Below are 18,602 nucleotides of genomic sequence, written 5' to 3'. Positions count from 1 at the left end.
CCCTTTATCGGTCATTGGCTAGGCATGCTTATAATACCAATTACAGGTTGCAATCGGAGTCGATGGTCTCCCACCTTGCCTTTGACAATAAAATAATGCAGCGCAAAAAAAAAAAGAGGAGAATATAAGATGAGAGAATGATAAGACTAGATAAGAGAATTACTTTTGAAAGTTAAGCTAAAACTGAATGTTTCTACTTTATGATAGGTCCAAAAGCATCCAAAAAACGTATATACTTTTTCTTGGGTAACAATTTTTTAATTGTTTACAGCAAAGTGTAGAAGCATATTGTTTTTTGGTGTATAGGAAGTGTACGCCAAAATTTTAGGTACAAATATAATAAGCAATCTATATTGCGATCTGTACGTCTGCCAACAGTTTTTTTTTTTTTTTTTTTTTTTTTTTGAGAAGACGCAGATAATAATATCGGTTTAACCTAGAAAGCGGTTTTGCGCATTAACAACAGTTTTGTTAATAAAGATATTATGGCCTCATAATTTTAAAATTAATTAGGAAAAGTAATTAGCCACACTACTTCAATTAAATATAAACTTTGTTGCAACAATCATTCTTTTGACAGCTATATGGCAAGTGTACCGATTTAAAGGAAACGGATTTTGTTGGAGCATTAAATCAAAGACTTGAAGGCAACTAGACTGATTTCTGCACCGATTGTTCCTATGACAGCTACATAAAATAATATGGCTATTTATGATTTGTAATGAACTTGGTCTGCACATGAACAGGACAAGTCTTCATAACTAGTTTGGTGTCCTTAGTTATTGCAGTTTTAAAGAAATCGACGTTCATACAGACGGACAAATGGGCAGACATGTATGGATGTATTCACACATATTATAGTGTCTACCACGCCTCTTTCTGGCTTTGTTAATTAGACTTCCAAGTATCCCTTTCAGAATAGAAAAGAGTGTTGGCGAATAATTAGTGGCTATAGCTGCTCGCTGATTTATAAAAGCCAGATGTGGGCGGACGCAGCGGCGCCTTTGTAGACGACAAGTTTGCGCTTTTAATTACCTCGCATGCCCAAAAAGGTGGGGAAATAATAAACAAGTCTTGCTTTCCAATTATATTTTAGTGTATTTATTAAATGTAATATATAGTATATGTATGTGTAGGTATGTTATGTTATTATTTATCATACTATAAATATACAGAAGACAAATTAAAAATACATAATACGAGTCGTTAGTTCTAGTTTGCTTCATTTACAGAGGCCTTCACAGATCGGCCTGTTTTACATCATAGTATTACAGTATTTAATTATACGGGTGTGTGTGTGTGTGTGTATTTAGGAGAGTGCATATATATATATATCTCCCTTTAGGTGTGTGTGTGTGTGTGTGTGTGTGAGTTGGTAACCGACCAGACAATTGGCCAATTTTCCAACTAATAATTGTAACCTAGTACTAATGACAATTGCTTCTGGTGTTCAAGTGCAGATACCCTCTAAACTGATCCGCTAGATCAGCTAAGCTGGTATCTGCACTTGAACACAGAGAGTTGTGGTCACTATTAATATTTTAAAATTATTAGTTGAAAAATTGGCCGCGCTTATTCTCATGTTTAAGAAAAATATACACGCATGACATCGGTGAAGGGTTTCCTGCACAATGGACACTTTGTCACGGAGGATGCGCATTTCGCGCAGGCAACCACATGGCCGCAGGGCAAGAAAGCCGTATTGTATTCGCCGGCATAGCAAATCTTGCAGAGCTTCTCCTCGGGTATGGTGGGGGAGGTGTTGTTGGTGTTGTTGGCACCGCTGGTGCTGGCAGCTAAGACATCCTTTGATGCCAGTATCTTGTCGAAGATGCGTGTGGCAGCTGTTTGAGGTACCACGTCGCCCTCGTTGCTGGTGGCTGTGGCGGTGGTAGCGCTGCCGCCTGCCTCTTCTCCATTGCATTGCGACCCCATCGACACGGTCTCGGTTTCTGTAGTAGTTGTTGTTGTTGTTGTGGATGTTTCCATTTGGGTTGGCTTGTCTTGGGCAGCCTGCTGTTCGTCGTCTGGCTTGGCGCCCTGCGCTTGTGCCGTATCGATAAAGAGTTGGCCCTTCATCAGCTTTAGAAAGCGGCACTGGCTTAGCCATAGGGCGTGCTGCTCCCAGGGGTCGTCGTTGTCGTCCCAATCCTTGAGTCCGCCACCGCAGCTGAAACATCGTACACGATCCCCTAGACCGGTGTAGAAGAAACCCGCCTCGGCTAGCTGCTGCGGCTTCTGCTTCATGTTGCGCGGCCATTCGGCAAAAGAACGCAGGCGTGCCGCCTCGATGGCATATTCGGGATATTCGGGAAAATAATTTCCACGGGGCAGTGGCAGTGGCGGCATTAGCACCGGTCCGCCACTGGCCATCTGGCTGGGCGACATCGAGGTGCCTGTGGTGACCACTTGAAGTGAGCCACCACCGAAACCTCCATTTGGGATCGTATTCACACCAGTCGACTGAATGATGTGGGAGCGGGGGAGCCGTCCCTCTGAATAGGCATGCTCTCGCACTTCGATAGCATCGTTTGCTCCACAGATATCGTAGCTGATTGGTGGCAGGACTCGGTCTAGGGCCTCGCTGTTTATGGGCACGTTGTTGGTGGTGCGACGCCGCAACAGTGGACAATTGGGTGACCATCTTAGATGCTCAGGTACGGGTTGATCGTCACGCTCCCAACGTCCGACTTCCACCTCGCAGAAATAGCACTTGACCTTATCGCCTTCATTCGTATAGAACATGCCCGTCATAGCCAGCATCTCCTTGCTCAGCCAATCGTGTGGCCATGCATCGTACGTTCTTAAGCGCTCTTCCTCCCGATGATACTTATCATTCATTCTGTTTACAAGTGCTTTGAATAGTTGTGTCGATGTGGCATTTGTTATATTGTCCACTTGATCGCACGTTGTAGTGCTTCTTGTAACTAATCCTGTTAATGCAGAAAAACGTAAGGGTATGGTAGCTACATCTGCCATTTTGATGCAACGTTTCCTTTTGTATAGTCAAGTTCTGCTGTTTCTGTTGCTGTTGCTATTGTTCTGGGCCTTAATTTTAACTGCAATGACAAAAAGAAAATAAAACACTCATTAATATATAAATCAATACAAGAACAATTCAAGGTAACAATATCAGCGTCTAGATAAGCATATAATTAAAAGTTGATAAAAACAAACATTTTCATCACCTATTATAAAAAAAAATAAAATTATAAAAACAAATCAATTTAATTTATTATTAACACCTTTTGTAATCTCTAGAACATTTCTTATCAATTCGAAAACAATGTCTACTTTGTCAAGCTTAATTTTTCACTTTCGAATCCGTTAGTATCTGGTATCTATAATGCAGCAGCCGCAGTCATCGATTTGTGCGAAAAAACTGAAACGCAGTTCAAGAAACTCCAGATGCGTCTCGAATGCATCAACGAACTTTTGAAGCGCCCTTAAATGCGAACACAACACTCTCGTTGTCTCGCTCGCACAAACACGTAGTAGTAGTAGCAGTAAATAGGGGTGGTTCGAACAATCCTAGACTGGAGAGCAAACGTCGTAGCGTAGACATCGTACGCGAAATAATATCATATTGGCGTTACAACCGTCAGGGTTTGTTCTGCGCAGAATCGCGACTGCGACGACAGCTGCTGAAACATACTGTTGTTGCAATAACAGCATTGCATAGGAGGTAATGAGCACGACCGTCATAGATGATAGATAAAGGTCGGTATGAGTGGGTGGGTAGGCGTAGGCGCCAACTAGACGGCAACGATAAATAGAATTGTTGACTCACATTCAGAATTACTAGAATTAGCATGACAACACATTGCGAAAATAATAATAATAAAAACAAAAACAATTTAGATAAGAAAACAGAACCACTTTTAATTTCCGTAAAAATTCTGAAGAACTTAAAGAGTTACAAGTGCCATAAATAATTCTGATAATATTAAAGATTGAGAATCACTGTTTGAAAGTTATCTACTTGCATTAATTATTAAATAGACCTAAATATATAGAAAATATATAATCTAGTGCATACAAAAATTACGCCCCTTGTTTTCTGAAAGCATTGAAAGCATGAAAGCATTTGAAAATTCCGCTGCCAGGCTCTAGCTCGAAAAACAATTTCTATAAAAGCTATCGTTGCATTTTATTTATAAATATTTAAAGTTACAAACTTGCTTTCGAACCGAAAAGACTTTAATAATTCGCTTGAAAAAGCATAAATATCCAGCACCAGATTTGTTTATCTGAAGACCCGCCCAGCAGTGTAAACATAAATAATTAAAGCTAATACACTGGCACTTTAAGTGCAAGCTCAGTGATGGTAAGACAGCAACAGCAAGTTATCGATAGGCGGCTTAGTATAAAAATAAAAAAAATGCAACGACAGACACAAGAAACCGCAACAACGACAACGGCCTTTGTGGTGGTCTTTAAGGCAAAGAGATTGTTCGTTATATTTTTTTTGTTCCCCATATAATTTTTTTTCTTTTTTTTACTTAGGCTTGGGGCAAACAACAAACATGCACGAGCGAACGAATGAGTGAACGAACGAACTTTGTGGCTGATACAAAGTCCAAACCAAGCAACCAAACTTGCCAAACAAACAATTGCAACTTGGGGGGCAGGGGGGGTATGGGAGGGCTGAGGCAATGCAGCAGGCGCTGCAACTTCGTAGCTAGCCGACTGTGAGAAAGTTTTAATGGAATGCAGTCAAACGACTTGACGGCGACGGCGCAGTCAGCAACGGCTCCACGGCGCACACAAGAGCATAAATAAGCGCAGCATAGGTGCCTCAGTGTGTGTGTATATGTGTATGCAAGCGAGATAGCTGCATGTGCAATATGCAGCAAAAACCATCAATGGGAAAAACAACTAACATAACGAGTCGAGTTCAAACCGAAACACACACACACACACATGGTCGTCGCTCGCACACTCTTGCACTGCTGAGTGCAAAGAAAAAGTGCAACAAAAAATCCCGTAGGAAAAACAAAAACAAGCAAATGAAAATTTTAGGTACGTTTTGTAAATTTCAATTAACTTACTAAAAATACAGTTAAAACTCTCCTAATGGACACCTCTTTAATCCGGACACGTTTTCCTAGAAAATTCGAACTTAATACATAAAGTTTCCGGCCAAGAGACATTTCACTATAATCTTTACTTTTTCGAACTTAGGTCTGGATTCTAATGGATTCCTGAAATATGCCTTCAGCTGGACACTTAGAGACTTTAAGGGGTCTGCCACGCCTGCCTCTGTATGTTACATACATTTGTACCAAACCAGTATACCCTTTAACCCCTTCGGGTACAAGTATACAAGTAGGGTATAGCAATTGTAAATTACCGAAGCTGCTGCGACTGCCTCTGGAAGAGAGCTTGCCCGCCAGCTAGCTGGACTGGCTATGGTAAGGTAATGGGGTAGTCTGGTGTCGTTTGCCATGAAGGGAGAGGGGAGTGGGTCTAGTGGAGGTAGCGAGTGAATGCGCATTGTTTTGAAGTGGAGCAGCAGCCCCGTGCAGTTATTGCTGTTTTTGTTGTCCAGCAACGCAGACAAAGAGATGATAGCCCAAGATGCTGCAGAGTTTGGTGCTGTACTGCTGTTTATTGTTGCTGTTGCTGTTATTGTTGCTGTTGCTTTTTTTTCGAGTACAAAGTGCAAAAACCGACGCCGACGCCAACGTTTACAATAACAGCTGGATGTGCAGTTCTGCTGTTATTCTGTTATTGTTTTTCTTGTTGATGTGGAATGCATGGCATTAAAAATTGTAAATGTAAACGCCTTGGCATTTCGCCTTTAAGAATATGCATACATATGTACATGCATATATACACACGTATTGAAAAAGCAGGAAATCAGCAAAAGTTCAAAACAGTATTATCGCTTCAATTTGCACAAATTATTGTCAGTATGTACAAACACACATACACACACACAAGCTTACACTTACCGTAAATTTTTTAACACAAACGTTTTAAAGAGCGAAGGTTTTTAGTAAATGTTTAACTTTAACAGAATATGGTTTTGGCTCGACACGCTCTCCCTCTCTTGTCGCCGTCTGCCCGCAAACAGCAACAAATGCAGACTGACGGAGTCGCTCTCGACGCTGACAGCAACGACCTAGGGAGGCCTCCTTGGGCGCATGAATGACATGAGAGTACACACACACACACACACACATACACACAACAAGCAAATATTCATAGAGAATGCAGCAAGAAAAAGCAGCATAGAAAAATACCAAAGTGGAAACACAAACACAAGAAAATCAAAATCCAAAGGCCAGGCAAGGCAAGACAAGACAAGGCAATAGCAACAGCAACAAACAGAACATACTCGCACCAAAGCGGACCGACCGACCAAGCGACGAACAAACCAAAGAGACGAACAGACAACTCCGAGTAGGCCGCATTGGAATGCAGTTGGGCAACTTTTCTACAAACTCCGCTTCGTGGTTGCCCTGCCGCACGCAAAATCAAACACACATACACCATGTACTATGTGTGTATGTGTGTGTATGTGTGTGTGTGTTTGTGTGTGTGTGCATGCCTCAAGAAGTTGCTGAGTAAATTCAAGTTTTCTGATTGGAACCTAAAGCCAAACCAAAGCAAGCAGCGAACCTAAATTGTTGTAAGCTGCGCCTGCTTCGGAGATTGGAGTTTCGTACTTGAAGTGGAACCACGTTTGTTGTTGTAAGTGAAGGTAACCGCAGCAGCTAAAACAACAGCACCAACAACCAAAAGAACGTCGTCGTGGTCGCCGTGTGGCAAAGGTTTTCATGCATACTCGTACATATGTACATACGTATGTATGTATACGAGTATATCTATACCTGGGAGCTGCCGACTGTGGGAAACTATTATAAACACTTTACCATTCTTTTTTGTTGTTGTCTTCTGAACTGAGATTGGAATGCGGTGATACCAGATATGTTGACGACGTTGTTGTTCTTGTCTCTTCGCGCTGCACGAGCACATTCGTGGTTTGCAGAAAGTGACGAAGGAAGGGTCAAATGCATCCACAGATCAAGTTTGTGGATTATTTTAGTGTAACAAATCGAAATCAGCTTAAAACAAAAATCCCTTGCGGATCACAAAAAACTTTGGGACCGTAAAACTAGGTGGTGCAGCAAAGCAGAGCTTTTTCCATTTTGAAAAGAGACCCGGACAAGTAACGGTGAATTAATTGATCTAGAAAGGTTCAGCACCATAAACCACCTTTCTAAAAGCTTGTTGATGCAGCACCGTTCTTGTGGTAGCTCGTGGGAGATTAGATAACAAAATATTTCTATAGTACTTAGCGGTTTCGTACCAAAGTTGTTAACAGACCCGAACCGTTTAGTTCTTTCCCTTGGTATTTAGCAATCGAAACCCGACATAAATGTCTTAAAACTTAAGTTGCTTTTGTGCTGAAGAACCCTGGATAACAGTGTATGTTGAATAAATTATGGAAACATACTACTATGTGTATCAATAATACAATCTTAATGTCGAGTAGAAAAGGAACTTAAAAATATTTAAGCTTGCTTCCCGCATTATTTTAACCTCGATCCGGCGGTACTGATACCATTATGGTTCCGCACCGTAAGCGATCACTAAAAAGATTGAAGTTCTTAGCCATAATTTACTTTGGTATGCTGCAAGCTGTGTCTCTTAAGACTTAAGAATCAACATGAAGCCGGGTTTAGGTCCCCTGCAAAAGTACACCAACAACAACAACACACACACACAAAAACAAGGAACATTCGTGCATCTGCATCTGTATGTATACCTATATGTGTGTTTGTGTTGTGTCCTTCCAAGAAATGCAGCAGCCGAGAACAAGCAACGACCGCCGACGTTGCCGACAATAAAAAAAAAGAGAGCCCAAGCCCAAGTCGCTGAAGCGTTGATGCTGGCAGCAGCGTCGCGTACTTAAAAATAAAAAGAAAAAAGTTCCAACAAAGGGCAATATCGTAATCATAATAAATGCGTTAAAGCCGGGACCGACGCCAACGCCAACGCCGACGCCGAGTGTTGGTGACGGCTGAAAAATGCATTAACGCAGAACTGCAGAGCAGAGTTGTGTGATCCGGCTATGGTGAAGCGCATGAAGCGCTACAGGGCTCTATAGTTCAGTTCAAAGTTATTGAACATTGATCGATTGTCCAACCTAACGGGCGGCTCAGTTCAAAGACCCAAGACGACGCCGGCAGCGATTTTACTCGAAGAAAATTGTTCTCCCAAACCGAAAGTCAAGTCGCTCTGTGTGGCTGGGCCCATTTGTTAGTTATCGCAGCATCTCTGGCCTGGCCTGCCTCTGTGAGATCTGGTATGTGGGTACGCTCTCATGAAATTCCAAACTCACACACACACACACACTCATGCATTAAATGCGCCTCGTTAGTGAGAATAATAGTGGAAAGGTCGTTTTTCACGCGGGCGAGGCTCAAAGGTCGTCGCCGCCGCCATCGTGCACTCGAGATGATTCAGCCGAGAATATTCCGGGAATTCCAATGTAATTTTCCTTCAGTTTGCTGCACTTTCCTTTCAAGGGCCGCAGCAGCCGTGGTCCATTCTTTAGCCCATTCATGCTGATTGCCGTCGCGTCTCTTGGCGATAACAAAGCAAAGCAAAGCAACAATAAAATTATCTCCATTGTCTGGTCTGTCTGCCTCTCCCGTTCGTATTCTGTTCTGTTCTGTTTCGAAGAAAACTACTCCTCCCATTTCCGACGTGAGAACTGTTAAGCGCGTTATCGTTATCTCTAGCGCTTTATAAATACAACATTCCTATGCGTGGTGAGAAGTGAGTTGGAAATTCTTCTTTATGTACCAGTTTATTTTTCTTCCTTTCAATATCTGTTTGTTGTTATTCGAATGGCTGTTATAGGGAGAATTGTAGGCGTTGTATGGTACGGGACCACCAGCATCGGTTTTTGTGTGGGTGCTTTTTAGTTTTTTATGTGGCAGAAAAGAAAATAAAAAGAGTGGCCAGAGACTTGAAAAGCTTTTCGCTCAACGCTTCAACTTCATTGACTTTCTCTCCAGTATTGTTGCTGCTGCTTTTTGTTGTTGTCTCGATGAAATGAGCGCAAAAGTTCAAAGCAATGAAGTACATTAAACTCCAAACGTTCAAAGCATAGTGAAAATTGGCAACAATACGTGAAGAGCTGAAACTTGGTTAGTTACTTTGGTCGGCCATGGGCTTTTGTTATGGTTGTGGCTACCGTTGTTGTTGTTGTTTCTTGCAGACTGAAACGACTAAAACGCGCACGCATGCATGAATGCACCACTTCCGTTCACAACGGAAATGAGGGACAAAGAAATATCATACTGAAACATCGGTGGTGGGGATTATGTTGAACATACATACATACACATGTGTGTGTATTTGGTGCGTAAGACGAATCGTACATACATACATACATACATACATACATATGTATGTACACATACATTTATGTATGAACATAGAGTGCCTGCAAAGTTGACGCGTCATCGTTCTTTCGAGGAATGAGAAAATAAACAATTTAATTAGAACGAGCAGCAAGGCAGGCAGAAGCTTGAGTTATAGCGGTTGACCTTCCAGATCCCATTATAATACAATCGACATATTTTGCATGCTATAGTCATCGCACAAAAATATACAAATGAACAATTCCACATATGTATGTACATACATACATATGCAAACATACACATGTACGTACTTAAATTCGCTTTAAAACAAAAACCAAAAAGTAAACAATAGCCAAAATTGCGTATTCAAAAATTTCAGTATACTCATACATATGTACATACATACATACGTATGTATGTATTTCGTATTAATGTGTCGACGCGGCGCCTATATACGTACGTAAGTATACATACAAATATGTACATACATATATACATATGCATACACATACACAGATCTTGTTTTTGTACGCCAAGCTATAAAAACTTGCACAAATTTGGTGCCATACCAAGCTTGTGCTACAATAATCATTCACAATGAGTGTGCGCTCAATAAGAGTTACCATCTGGCCGAAATGTTTTATTTAAATTACAAAAGAAACGAATTTTTAGCCAATTTTAGCATATGAAATTGTTGAGTACATTACAAACAAAATTGGGTCTTTTAAAGCCGATGCACAAATATAGTTTTTTGGAAAATATTTATCAATTATTATTTTTTTGAAGCATTCAACAACTCTGGAACGGCCATTTTGAGCACAAGAGAGCGCACAGAAAAGCAAAAAAAACGAATATGTGTCTGCGGTTTTACGTATGAGATTCGGTTTGGAACCAACACCAGTACTGTGGTAACGAACAAAATGTTCAAATTGATATGGAAAAAAACTTTTCTGATGTCACGTTTTGCGTGAACAAAAGTTGACTTTTCCAAATGTATAAAACACAATATGGTTTAGCTTACCTTGACAATTTTTCTCTTTATTGAAAAACTCAAGTTATCCACTATAAATGCAGGAGTATATTATAATTTACGTAAGTCCAATTGGTATTACTCGACAGAAATATAATATGCTGTCTGTCGTTGATACACCGTTACTGGAAAGGCGTAGCTTGCTTGCTATGTAATATTTTTACAAAACAACACATATACATATATACGTAAGTATGTATGTAGAGACGGGTACACAACACAGCAAGTAAAAACGCGTATATTTTCAGCTCGTAATCAAATCGAGAGCAAAACACTTTTAATCTGTATTTATTATTGTACTTTATGCTTTTACTCAGACTCAAAAAATGTAAAGCAACATTCAATTTAGCGCGCTACTCATAGTTTCTCTCAAGAGTCGTGAAACCGAACTGAACGAACTTAACAGCGAGGTAGCCATCAAATACTTCGAGTTGCTTGCTGCAGGGTTGCTAACAGTGTTGGCAACTTTTTAGAAGGAAAAAAAGCTGTTTTTGTCGGGAAGGAGAGTGAAATAAAGCTATAAAATTTTGCAAAAAAGCGTAATAAAAAGCTATATTTATTTTTACAAGAAATACTTTAAAATACATTTTTGTTGAACATTTTAAATGATATTTACGCATTTCGTCATGTGTTCTTCAAAAGCGGTCAATCTGCGCTATTGCTGTATGCTGAGCAAGAAAAAGGCACAGAGCTGCTTCTTTCTTCGGTAGCTTTACAAAACTAATTTTGTTTGTCCGATAGAAAGTCTGCATTGCATTCTTTCGGCATTCCCACCTTTACAAATTAAGCGCATTTAAAAGATAAAGATGGTTTAAACTAGTGATGTCATATGTAGTATAACCACAGCAGTCTCTAGGGTCTACTTTCACAAGCCAGCGTCACTACTGTCATAAACGAGCAGCATTATATACATAATTAGTAATTGTAACTCACTTTTTGCATAAAAATAACTCAATAAACTACCATCATTAACCACACATAGGCAAATATTGATAAAAAAAAATAACGATAAAGCTGCCTCGTTTCCATTTTTTTACATAAATGTTGGCAAAATTACAAAAAGCGCAAAACAGCTAAATGTATTTTAAAAAAGCCAGAATTCCCGCAATTTCGAATGTTTTCCCGCAATCTCATTGCAAAAACAACCAGATTTGACAGGAAAAAAGCCAAATTGGCAACACTGGTTGCTAAGCATCGCGCAGCTCTCTATTTGTTGCCGTACGTCAGCCAGTTATCGCGCTGGGTACAAAACCATTTTATTTTATTTGGCAGGCTGGCAATTCCGCACATCAGGTAATACAAATCTTGAGTGCATTGTCAATATGCCATTTCGCAAAACAACTGAATTAAGGTTAATAAACGCAACTACAACATTTGGTTCGCAATTTGCATTATTATGTCAACATAGAAGAGGGAAAAAAATCGAAACGACGAGATGGGTGGCATTTTTTGTTACCTTAAGACACAGACTGCGCTCTCCTAGTCACAATGGATGCACAGCCGTACAACCTTAATACTACGACTAGTATTAGTACGCAAGATGGCGTACAACTAAAAGGACGACAGTACGGCTATCCTTTTTCAACCAGCAACAATCCCTCAAAGCAAACAGTATTAGCCGACAGACAGGATCATTGATTTTTTAGCCAGAGCATGCGCAGGCGAAATTCTTCCTCGGGATATTTTGCATGTGCATCCTCCCAGCAGGCTGCGTGTCAATGCACCGTCGACAACAACAACAACAACTGGACTCCACCAAAAACAACAACACAACACACCACTATGAACGCGTGCCTTCCAGACGCAGACGCGCTGTTGCACACGTCGTCGAAAAAATGCGTTTGTAGGAGGGGAGTGCACGAGCCAGCCGCCGATGGCAGCTGCTTTTCTACATAAATATAAAATGTGCATACATACATATGTATATGTATGTATGTAAGTACATGTATGTAAGTATATGCATTATGTACCTGCCGTATTTTACCTGGCTGGTGGTTAATTCAGGAATGCGTTGAAGCATATGCTTTGTACTTGTATGTACACACATATAAAGTTTTTGGTATTCTAGAAAGTTGGTACTGCCTACATGTACCGAAAAGATCCATTCAATAGTTTCGGTGCCATTCATACTTCAAGTGAAGAAGTGCTGTAGAAATTGTGTTCCCATACAACTTGCCCTGTGGAGAAAAATTGTCTGAGGGACACATTTCAAAAGGTACCGAACCACTGATAATTAGAGTAAAAAGAGGTGTGTCTGAAAATGTACACCTCTATGATTTTCCTTTTGACTTTTACATAGATAAAATTGTGTTTTGACTTTCAAAAAGTTTGGTAACATTCATAGTTTGAATAGAGAAGTGTAGAAGTGTTCGCAGGAAAAAATTTTGCTTTCGAAAGGTACCGTACCCATTCATACTTATACACCTAATTCTCTTTTTACACGATAGATTGGTTCCTAAAACGTCGAGTATGTGTAAAAAACACATTGATTTTTAATTTTCACTTCTTCGACTTTTGCTTGGTTCTGTAAAAAGATTATTACTTTTAGTTTTGAGAGGTACGTTACTATTCGCATTTTAAGAGAAGAAGTGTTGTAGGGACAGTATCAATAATATGCATAAGAGATTTCGGGTTGTACCAATTTGTATATATAATTTTTTAAGCATATGACATTTTATTAGCATATCCTAATATATAAACCATTTCCTCGATACATACATATGTAGTATGTAGGTACATTATGAAGGTTCCAATACCTAAAGGACTCTTATACTCCATGACTCAACTGCTTAGGGATTTCATAAATTCTTACTCGCCTAGGCTTAAATTGTTACCGATAAGTCAAAATGCTATCAATATTATAGTATTATATACTATATTATTTCACTTGAAGTTTTCATTTCAATTAGGAATTTCCCATCGCTATTGACGACATTCCAGCGCGTGCATAGTATATATGTATGCAATTATTGCGATAACATGCCAATCAATACAAAAGATTGGGGCTTAATCATACACATGCCATAAACGTACTTTTTATATACTACAAGTATACATCCAATATGTGTATAAGTTTGTGTATAGGATGGATAGTTCATGAACATATACTGAAAGTGCATACATACATATATCCAAGCAAACATACATATCTACATACATAACTCCATATACAAGTATTACTAAAAATAGGTGTTGCTAAATTTATATCGTCGCGACTTCTTTGAAAAATGTGCCTATATGCTGCGTCTAGACGCCTTTGACAAGTTCTGCCACAAAATGAGGCGAACCGTTTATTTTTACCCACACAAACCTCCCCTATAATTGCATTTTATAATTTTCGATGAGTGGCCAAACAAAGAAGACTTTTTTAAATAAATTTCAAATAAGACGAGGGTAGCTAAACAATTTGTTGAGGGAAAATAATGAAAGCACCCGGTTTCGATTATAAATTTTCTTTTATTTTATTTATTTTATATTTTTAAATTTAAAGATCATTGTTATTCCTACAATTTATGAACCTTTTTTCAGGAAAAATTGACTCTAGTTGCCTTTTTACAAGCATTTTTAAATGCAATATTTTTGTTAATTCCAATTCTGTTTTTTAAATAAACTATAGTCTGTTTTGACAAATAGCAACATATTTATTTAATGGGAAGGAATTGAACTAAGAATGGTAGTCTTTAACGAATACGATCAGCTTTAAGTACGAATTTTTCTCTCACTGACAACCCCAGAAGATCGTCATTTTTATATACAGCGTTAAATTTTCTAGAATTTGCTGCTCAATAATAATTTGTTTATAACCCGTCTGAAAAGGGAACAACAGCTGGCTGATCTGTTCGTATGAATATCCCCCTGTCGTTCTATCGAATTGTTAAAAGTTGTAAACAGTCAACAGCTGTTTATGGTTAAAATTGCAGGCCGATTCTCAACTTGGTAATTACAAATAATAAAAACTGGCTTTTTACTAAATTTTAACTGATATTTTCATTTTCCAATGTCATTAGCTTTTTAAACAATAACTATTAAATTGAATAATGGATTCTAATTATTCACGTTATGACTAAGTACTATTTTTAAATTCTTAAACACATGATATTTGATCTCCTTGTCTACACTTTTTCTCAAAATTATTGATCTCCTCGCGCATGTACATATGTATGTATGTATGTATGTGTGAACGAATAGTGCTAAACGGCCTTGCAAGGCCTTTTAAAGTTGTTGCACTCTTGGCTTGGCAGTTAAGTCGCAGTTACAGACACACCAACCAACACAAGCAAGCACACATACATACATGCATACAAACATACATACATACATATGTACATACATACAAAAATGCAAGGCGCTGATCGCGCGCTCAGGTGTATTTAGTAATTTTGTAAACTTTTTTGTTTTAATTGACAGTCAAACGTTGAAAACCAGTTTTTGTTCTGAGCAGTGAATGGCATTTTGCGAAAGGTGCCACAGATAGTGCCAGAGTGACTGCAATTTGGCACGACTTTTGATTAGAAATAAAGAAACCTACAAACATACATACATATGTACATATATTATTATAACATATGCTGCCGCCTTTCCCTTTTCGATCGAACAAAGGCAAGTACCTGCCTTTAGTAATCGAGACATAAATTAAAGACGTGTGCCGGCAGCTGCACGCCGCCTGTCTACAAAGGATCCAAAAACCGTCAGCAGCAGCTGCAACTGTCCTTCCTCATCCTTATTGTGTCTGTGCATCTGTGTGTGTGTGTGAGTTTTTCTTTTTCAAAGAAAGGCACAAGACACATGTTTGGCAGCAGCAGCTGCCATCAATTGATGTGGAGATGGGGTAGCAAGCAGAAGCTTAAGATTCTAATAACATCTATAACTATTTCAGAGATTTTCTATCACATACATACATACATTCGTACATACATATGCACTATGGGCAACGCGTTGCTTTATTCTTTTGTGCTGCCTAACGCACGCGTCATTGTGTGTTGCAGTGACTGCTTGTCGCACTGCTTTATACTGCTTGTGCGACTGCACTAGCTCAGCTTGCAATTTGAAAATAATTAACGTAACGAGTGAAGACATATGTAGAAATGAATTTTTATTAGTTATACTTTCTACTTATTAATACAATAATCAAGCGCTTTACCAAAAGCTGGTTAAAAGCCCAATATATTATATACATTTATAGTATAATAAAGCAAAGTGCAAGAGATTACTTTTATTGTTGAATTTACTGTACATGCGGGTAAATGCACAAATTTGTTTCCGATTTCGATAAGTGTGTGATTCAATTGGCGAATTTGTACAAAATGAGAGGTTTCTAGAATTACTTTCTGAGAAGAATTCCTATTTATAAAATTAAATTGGTATCAATAATATGCCTGTGTAAAATTTGCAGCCTACATAACTTTCCCCAACCACCTAAAGTTAAAAATTTAATCAATTGTCAAGAACCTCAAATTGCTGCAGAACCTCCTTTTTTGTTAATTATTGCAAATAGGTAAAAATTTAATCAATTGTCAAGAACGTGAAATTGCTGCAGAACCTCCTTTTGTTGTTAATTATTGCAAATAGTTAAGAATTTAATTAATTGTCAAGAACGTGAAATTGCTGCAGAACCTCCTTTTGTTGTTAATTATTGCAAATAGTTTGCGCTTATTAATGATTAACAATTGAAAGCTATCAACTGATAAAAAGTAAAAGATTTATAATAGTATATTCTCAGTATTACAAGAGGAAAGTCTACCCTAAGCGGTCTCTTTATGTAAACACCTCTTCACAAAACACGCGTGCTCTTTATCTTTGAACAGCTGGCGCCCAATTGACTTCAAATTGTCATAACAATTGATTAGAAACGCCTGGCAAATACATCCACAAAGCTGTTACGACATATAGTTATTTATATTGAAACACAAACAAGATATACGCCCGCGGTTTATTGAAAACAAGAAAACAACTTATACAGAGGCATACATATATTTATGATCAGCATGACGAGACGATATAAATAGGGCGGTCTTATAGAACTATAGAAGCTAAGGACACCAAACTTTGTATGGAGACTTGTCCTATTCAAACTTGGAGAATATTTATTCGAAAACGGATATATTTCATTTCATTTATTCACAAATTGCTGTGTATCTATAATTTAATCAAAAACCCATGAAAAACCGGATATATTCTTTAATTATTTAATATACCGCTCGTTGAAAAATCACTATCAGTGGGCCAACTTTGTTTGTTTATACTTTCTTTCCTCATGACTTATCAAAATCACTGACTATATATATAGCTGTCACAAGAATAAGTAGGTTGAAGTACCTTTGTGGAACCAGGGGAGGGTACGGAATTTACAAGAGTTGGATTCGCACGACACTAACGTTTAATTATCTCTTTTTGTTGTGTTGAATTATTTTTAGAGAGATATATGAAATTTTCATTAGATTTAGATATAGAAAAGCTAAGGAAAGTTATGACAAGTTTTTGTTGTGTTGAATTATTTTTAGAGAGATATATGAAATTTTCATTAGATTTAGATAAAGAAATGCTAAGGAAAGTTGCGAAACTTGTATGTAGCTTCTTAATTTCCTGAACAAAAGAAGAACATTGAAGAAATTTCTCAATGGTTCAGAAATCCCGTCACATTGTGTATTTTCATTGTATTTATTTTGGGAATTTATAATTTTTAATGTTGATTTCCACTCAAATTTCTAAGAAAAAATTTTGATTTTTTTGTGGTTTTCAACCGACTTTAAAAAATGAGGAGTTTCTCAATTCAGCTTTATTTATGTTTTTTACCTCAGAACTTTGGGCTGGGTGAACTGATTTTGATGATTCTTTTCAATTGAAAGCTGGTACTCTCCGTGTGGTCCCATTTCAATTTGATTTAGTTTTGACCATGGTTTCCATAAGAAAACCATATATTAGATCCGAAGTCGGTTTTCTTTTTGACCGACTTTAAAAAGAATGGCATCCATTAGAAAACCATATATTAGATCCGAAGTCGGTTTATTTTTTTGTTAAAATGTTATTATTACAGCACTAGTTCCATCCCTTAAAAAACACCCTATATGACAGATTTAGAATTGCAATGACCATGACTGGTAATTACAAATTGGAAAATAGTGAGTTGAGTGCGAAAATTTGCCAGCAAGCACTAAAAGCGAATGATGATGTGGGCGAGCAACAGCTGCCGCTCACTGACTCGGAACCGTGGTGGGCAGCAGGGAGAGGAGGTGGCATTTGTTACATGCTCGGGAGATGCGCGTACGGGGTGTGTGGCGACATGAATGAAAATGAGCTCAGAGCAGAGAAAATTTCACAATTTTAGATTGGTTACGCGACAAACAGACCAACAGCCAGATAAATTGCGCATAAGCAGATGTCGGAATGGGTGGAAGCGGGATGACAATATCGCATCCGGAAAAGGTGTGAAGAGGGCAGGATTGCATCAAGTTTTGAAATAGACAGATACTCCTAGCGAGGACATGAATGAAAAAGCAAACGAAGTGCATGCGCCTGGCTGTATGCAACGGCAAAGGCGAATATCCGTTCGATGGGAGTAAAAACGAGTAAACCTATTCTTACTATGCAGTTTGTTCACCTTGTAATACTCACCGGGGCCATATTTTATCTTATCTACTCATGTACTAGTATTGCAAATTCTTGCTTAATTGTTTTGTTTATTTCACGATAAGATTGCCAAAGACAATATTTTTCATTATTCCTTACTTTATTAAGAAATGCGTTGTTTTTTACACTTTTTACACTGCACAATAACCGCTGCGCTCGGATGTCACGCTACGAGTGAATTTTCTGCGGCCTACCTATTCTATTTTACATGCCTAGGCGAAGTTGTTTTTAGTTTTGTTTTGATTTTCTATGGAAGCAACGAGATGGAACGAGAAATAGTGCGCAATAACTGGGGGGTGGTGGTGGTTTTTAAGAGTGGTCTATGAAGGGGGTTGGAAGGCAGAGATGTTGGGCGTCAGAGAGCACCAGAAAAAAAGAGCACAGCATGAGAGTAATACCTAATTTTACATCTTGATTGAATTGCTTACAATTTAAGCAAAAAAAGCAAAACGGTATTTAAAGTTAACGACACAGCTGACGTAGCCCTAGTCTGCAGTGTTGCTCCATGATATCTTTAATTCAAGTGTGCACACACTTTGCGCAGCTACTCATATACTTTC

The 18,602-nt window shown here is 38.5% G+C and overlaps 1 protein-coding gene across 2 annotated transcripts; it reads right to left on the bottom strand.

Annotated features, from left to right (window-relative positions):
* Positions 1-1,487: 1,487 nt before the first annotated feature.
* On the bottom strand, positions 1,488-18,175 carry LOC115622516 (death-associated inhibitor of apoptosis 1). 2 transcript variants are annotated; one of them, XM_030516471.1, is made up of 2 exons: positions 18,028-18,175; positions 1,488-3,059 (listed from the first exon to the last, which is right to left on the bottom strand). In XM_030516471.1, exon 2 carries the CDS (start codon positions 2,977-2,979, stop codon positions 1,585-1,587), a length of 1,395 nt encoding a protein of 464 aa, XP_030372331.1. In that variant the 5' UTR covers positions 2,980-3,059; positions 18,028-18,175; the 3' UTR covers positions 1,488-1,584. The 2 variants fall into 2 exon arrangements, with proteins under 2 accessions (XP_030372331.1, XP_030372330.1); XM_030516470.1 differs by lacking the exon at positions 18,028-18,175 and adding an exon at positions 10,408-10,787.
* Positions 18,176-18,602: the final 427 nt, after the last annotated feature.

This window comes from Scaptodrosophila lebanonensis, unplaced genomic scaffold (assembly GCF_003285725.1).
Source record: "Scaptodrosophila lebanonensis strain 11010-0011.00,11010-0021.00 unplaced genomic scaffold, SlebRS2 tig00000043-arrow-pilon, whole genome shotgun sequence".
Classification (NCBI taxonomy): domain Eukaryota; kingdom Metazoa; phylum Arthropoda; class Insecta; order Diptera; family Drosophilidae; genus Scaptodrosophila; species Scaptodrosophila lebanonensis.
The sequence above is the reverse complement of the archived record's forward strand: the minus strand, read 5'-3'. Positions and strand labels throughout refer to the sequence as shown.

Bases quoted from the DNA above. Each gene is read 5' to 3' on its own strand.
- LOC115622516 (XM_030516471.1), bottom strand. From the start codon at position 2,979: ATGGCAGATGTAGCTACCATACCCTTACGTTTTTCTGCATTAACAGGA.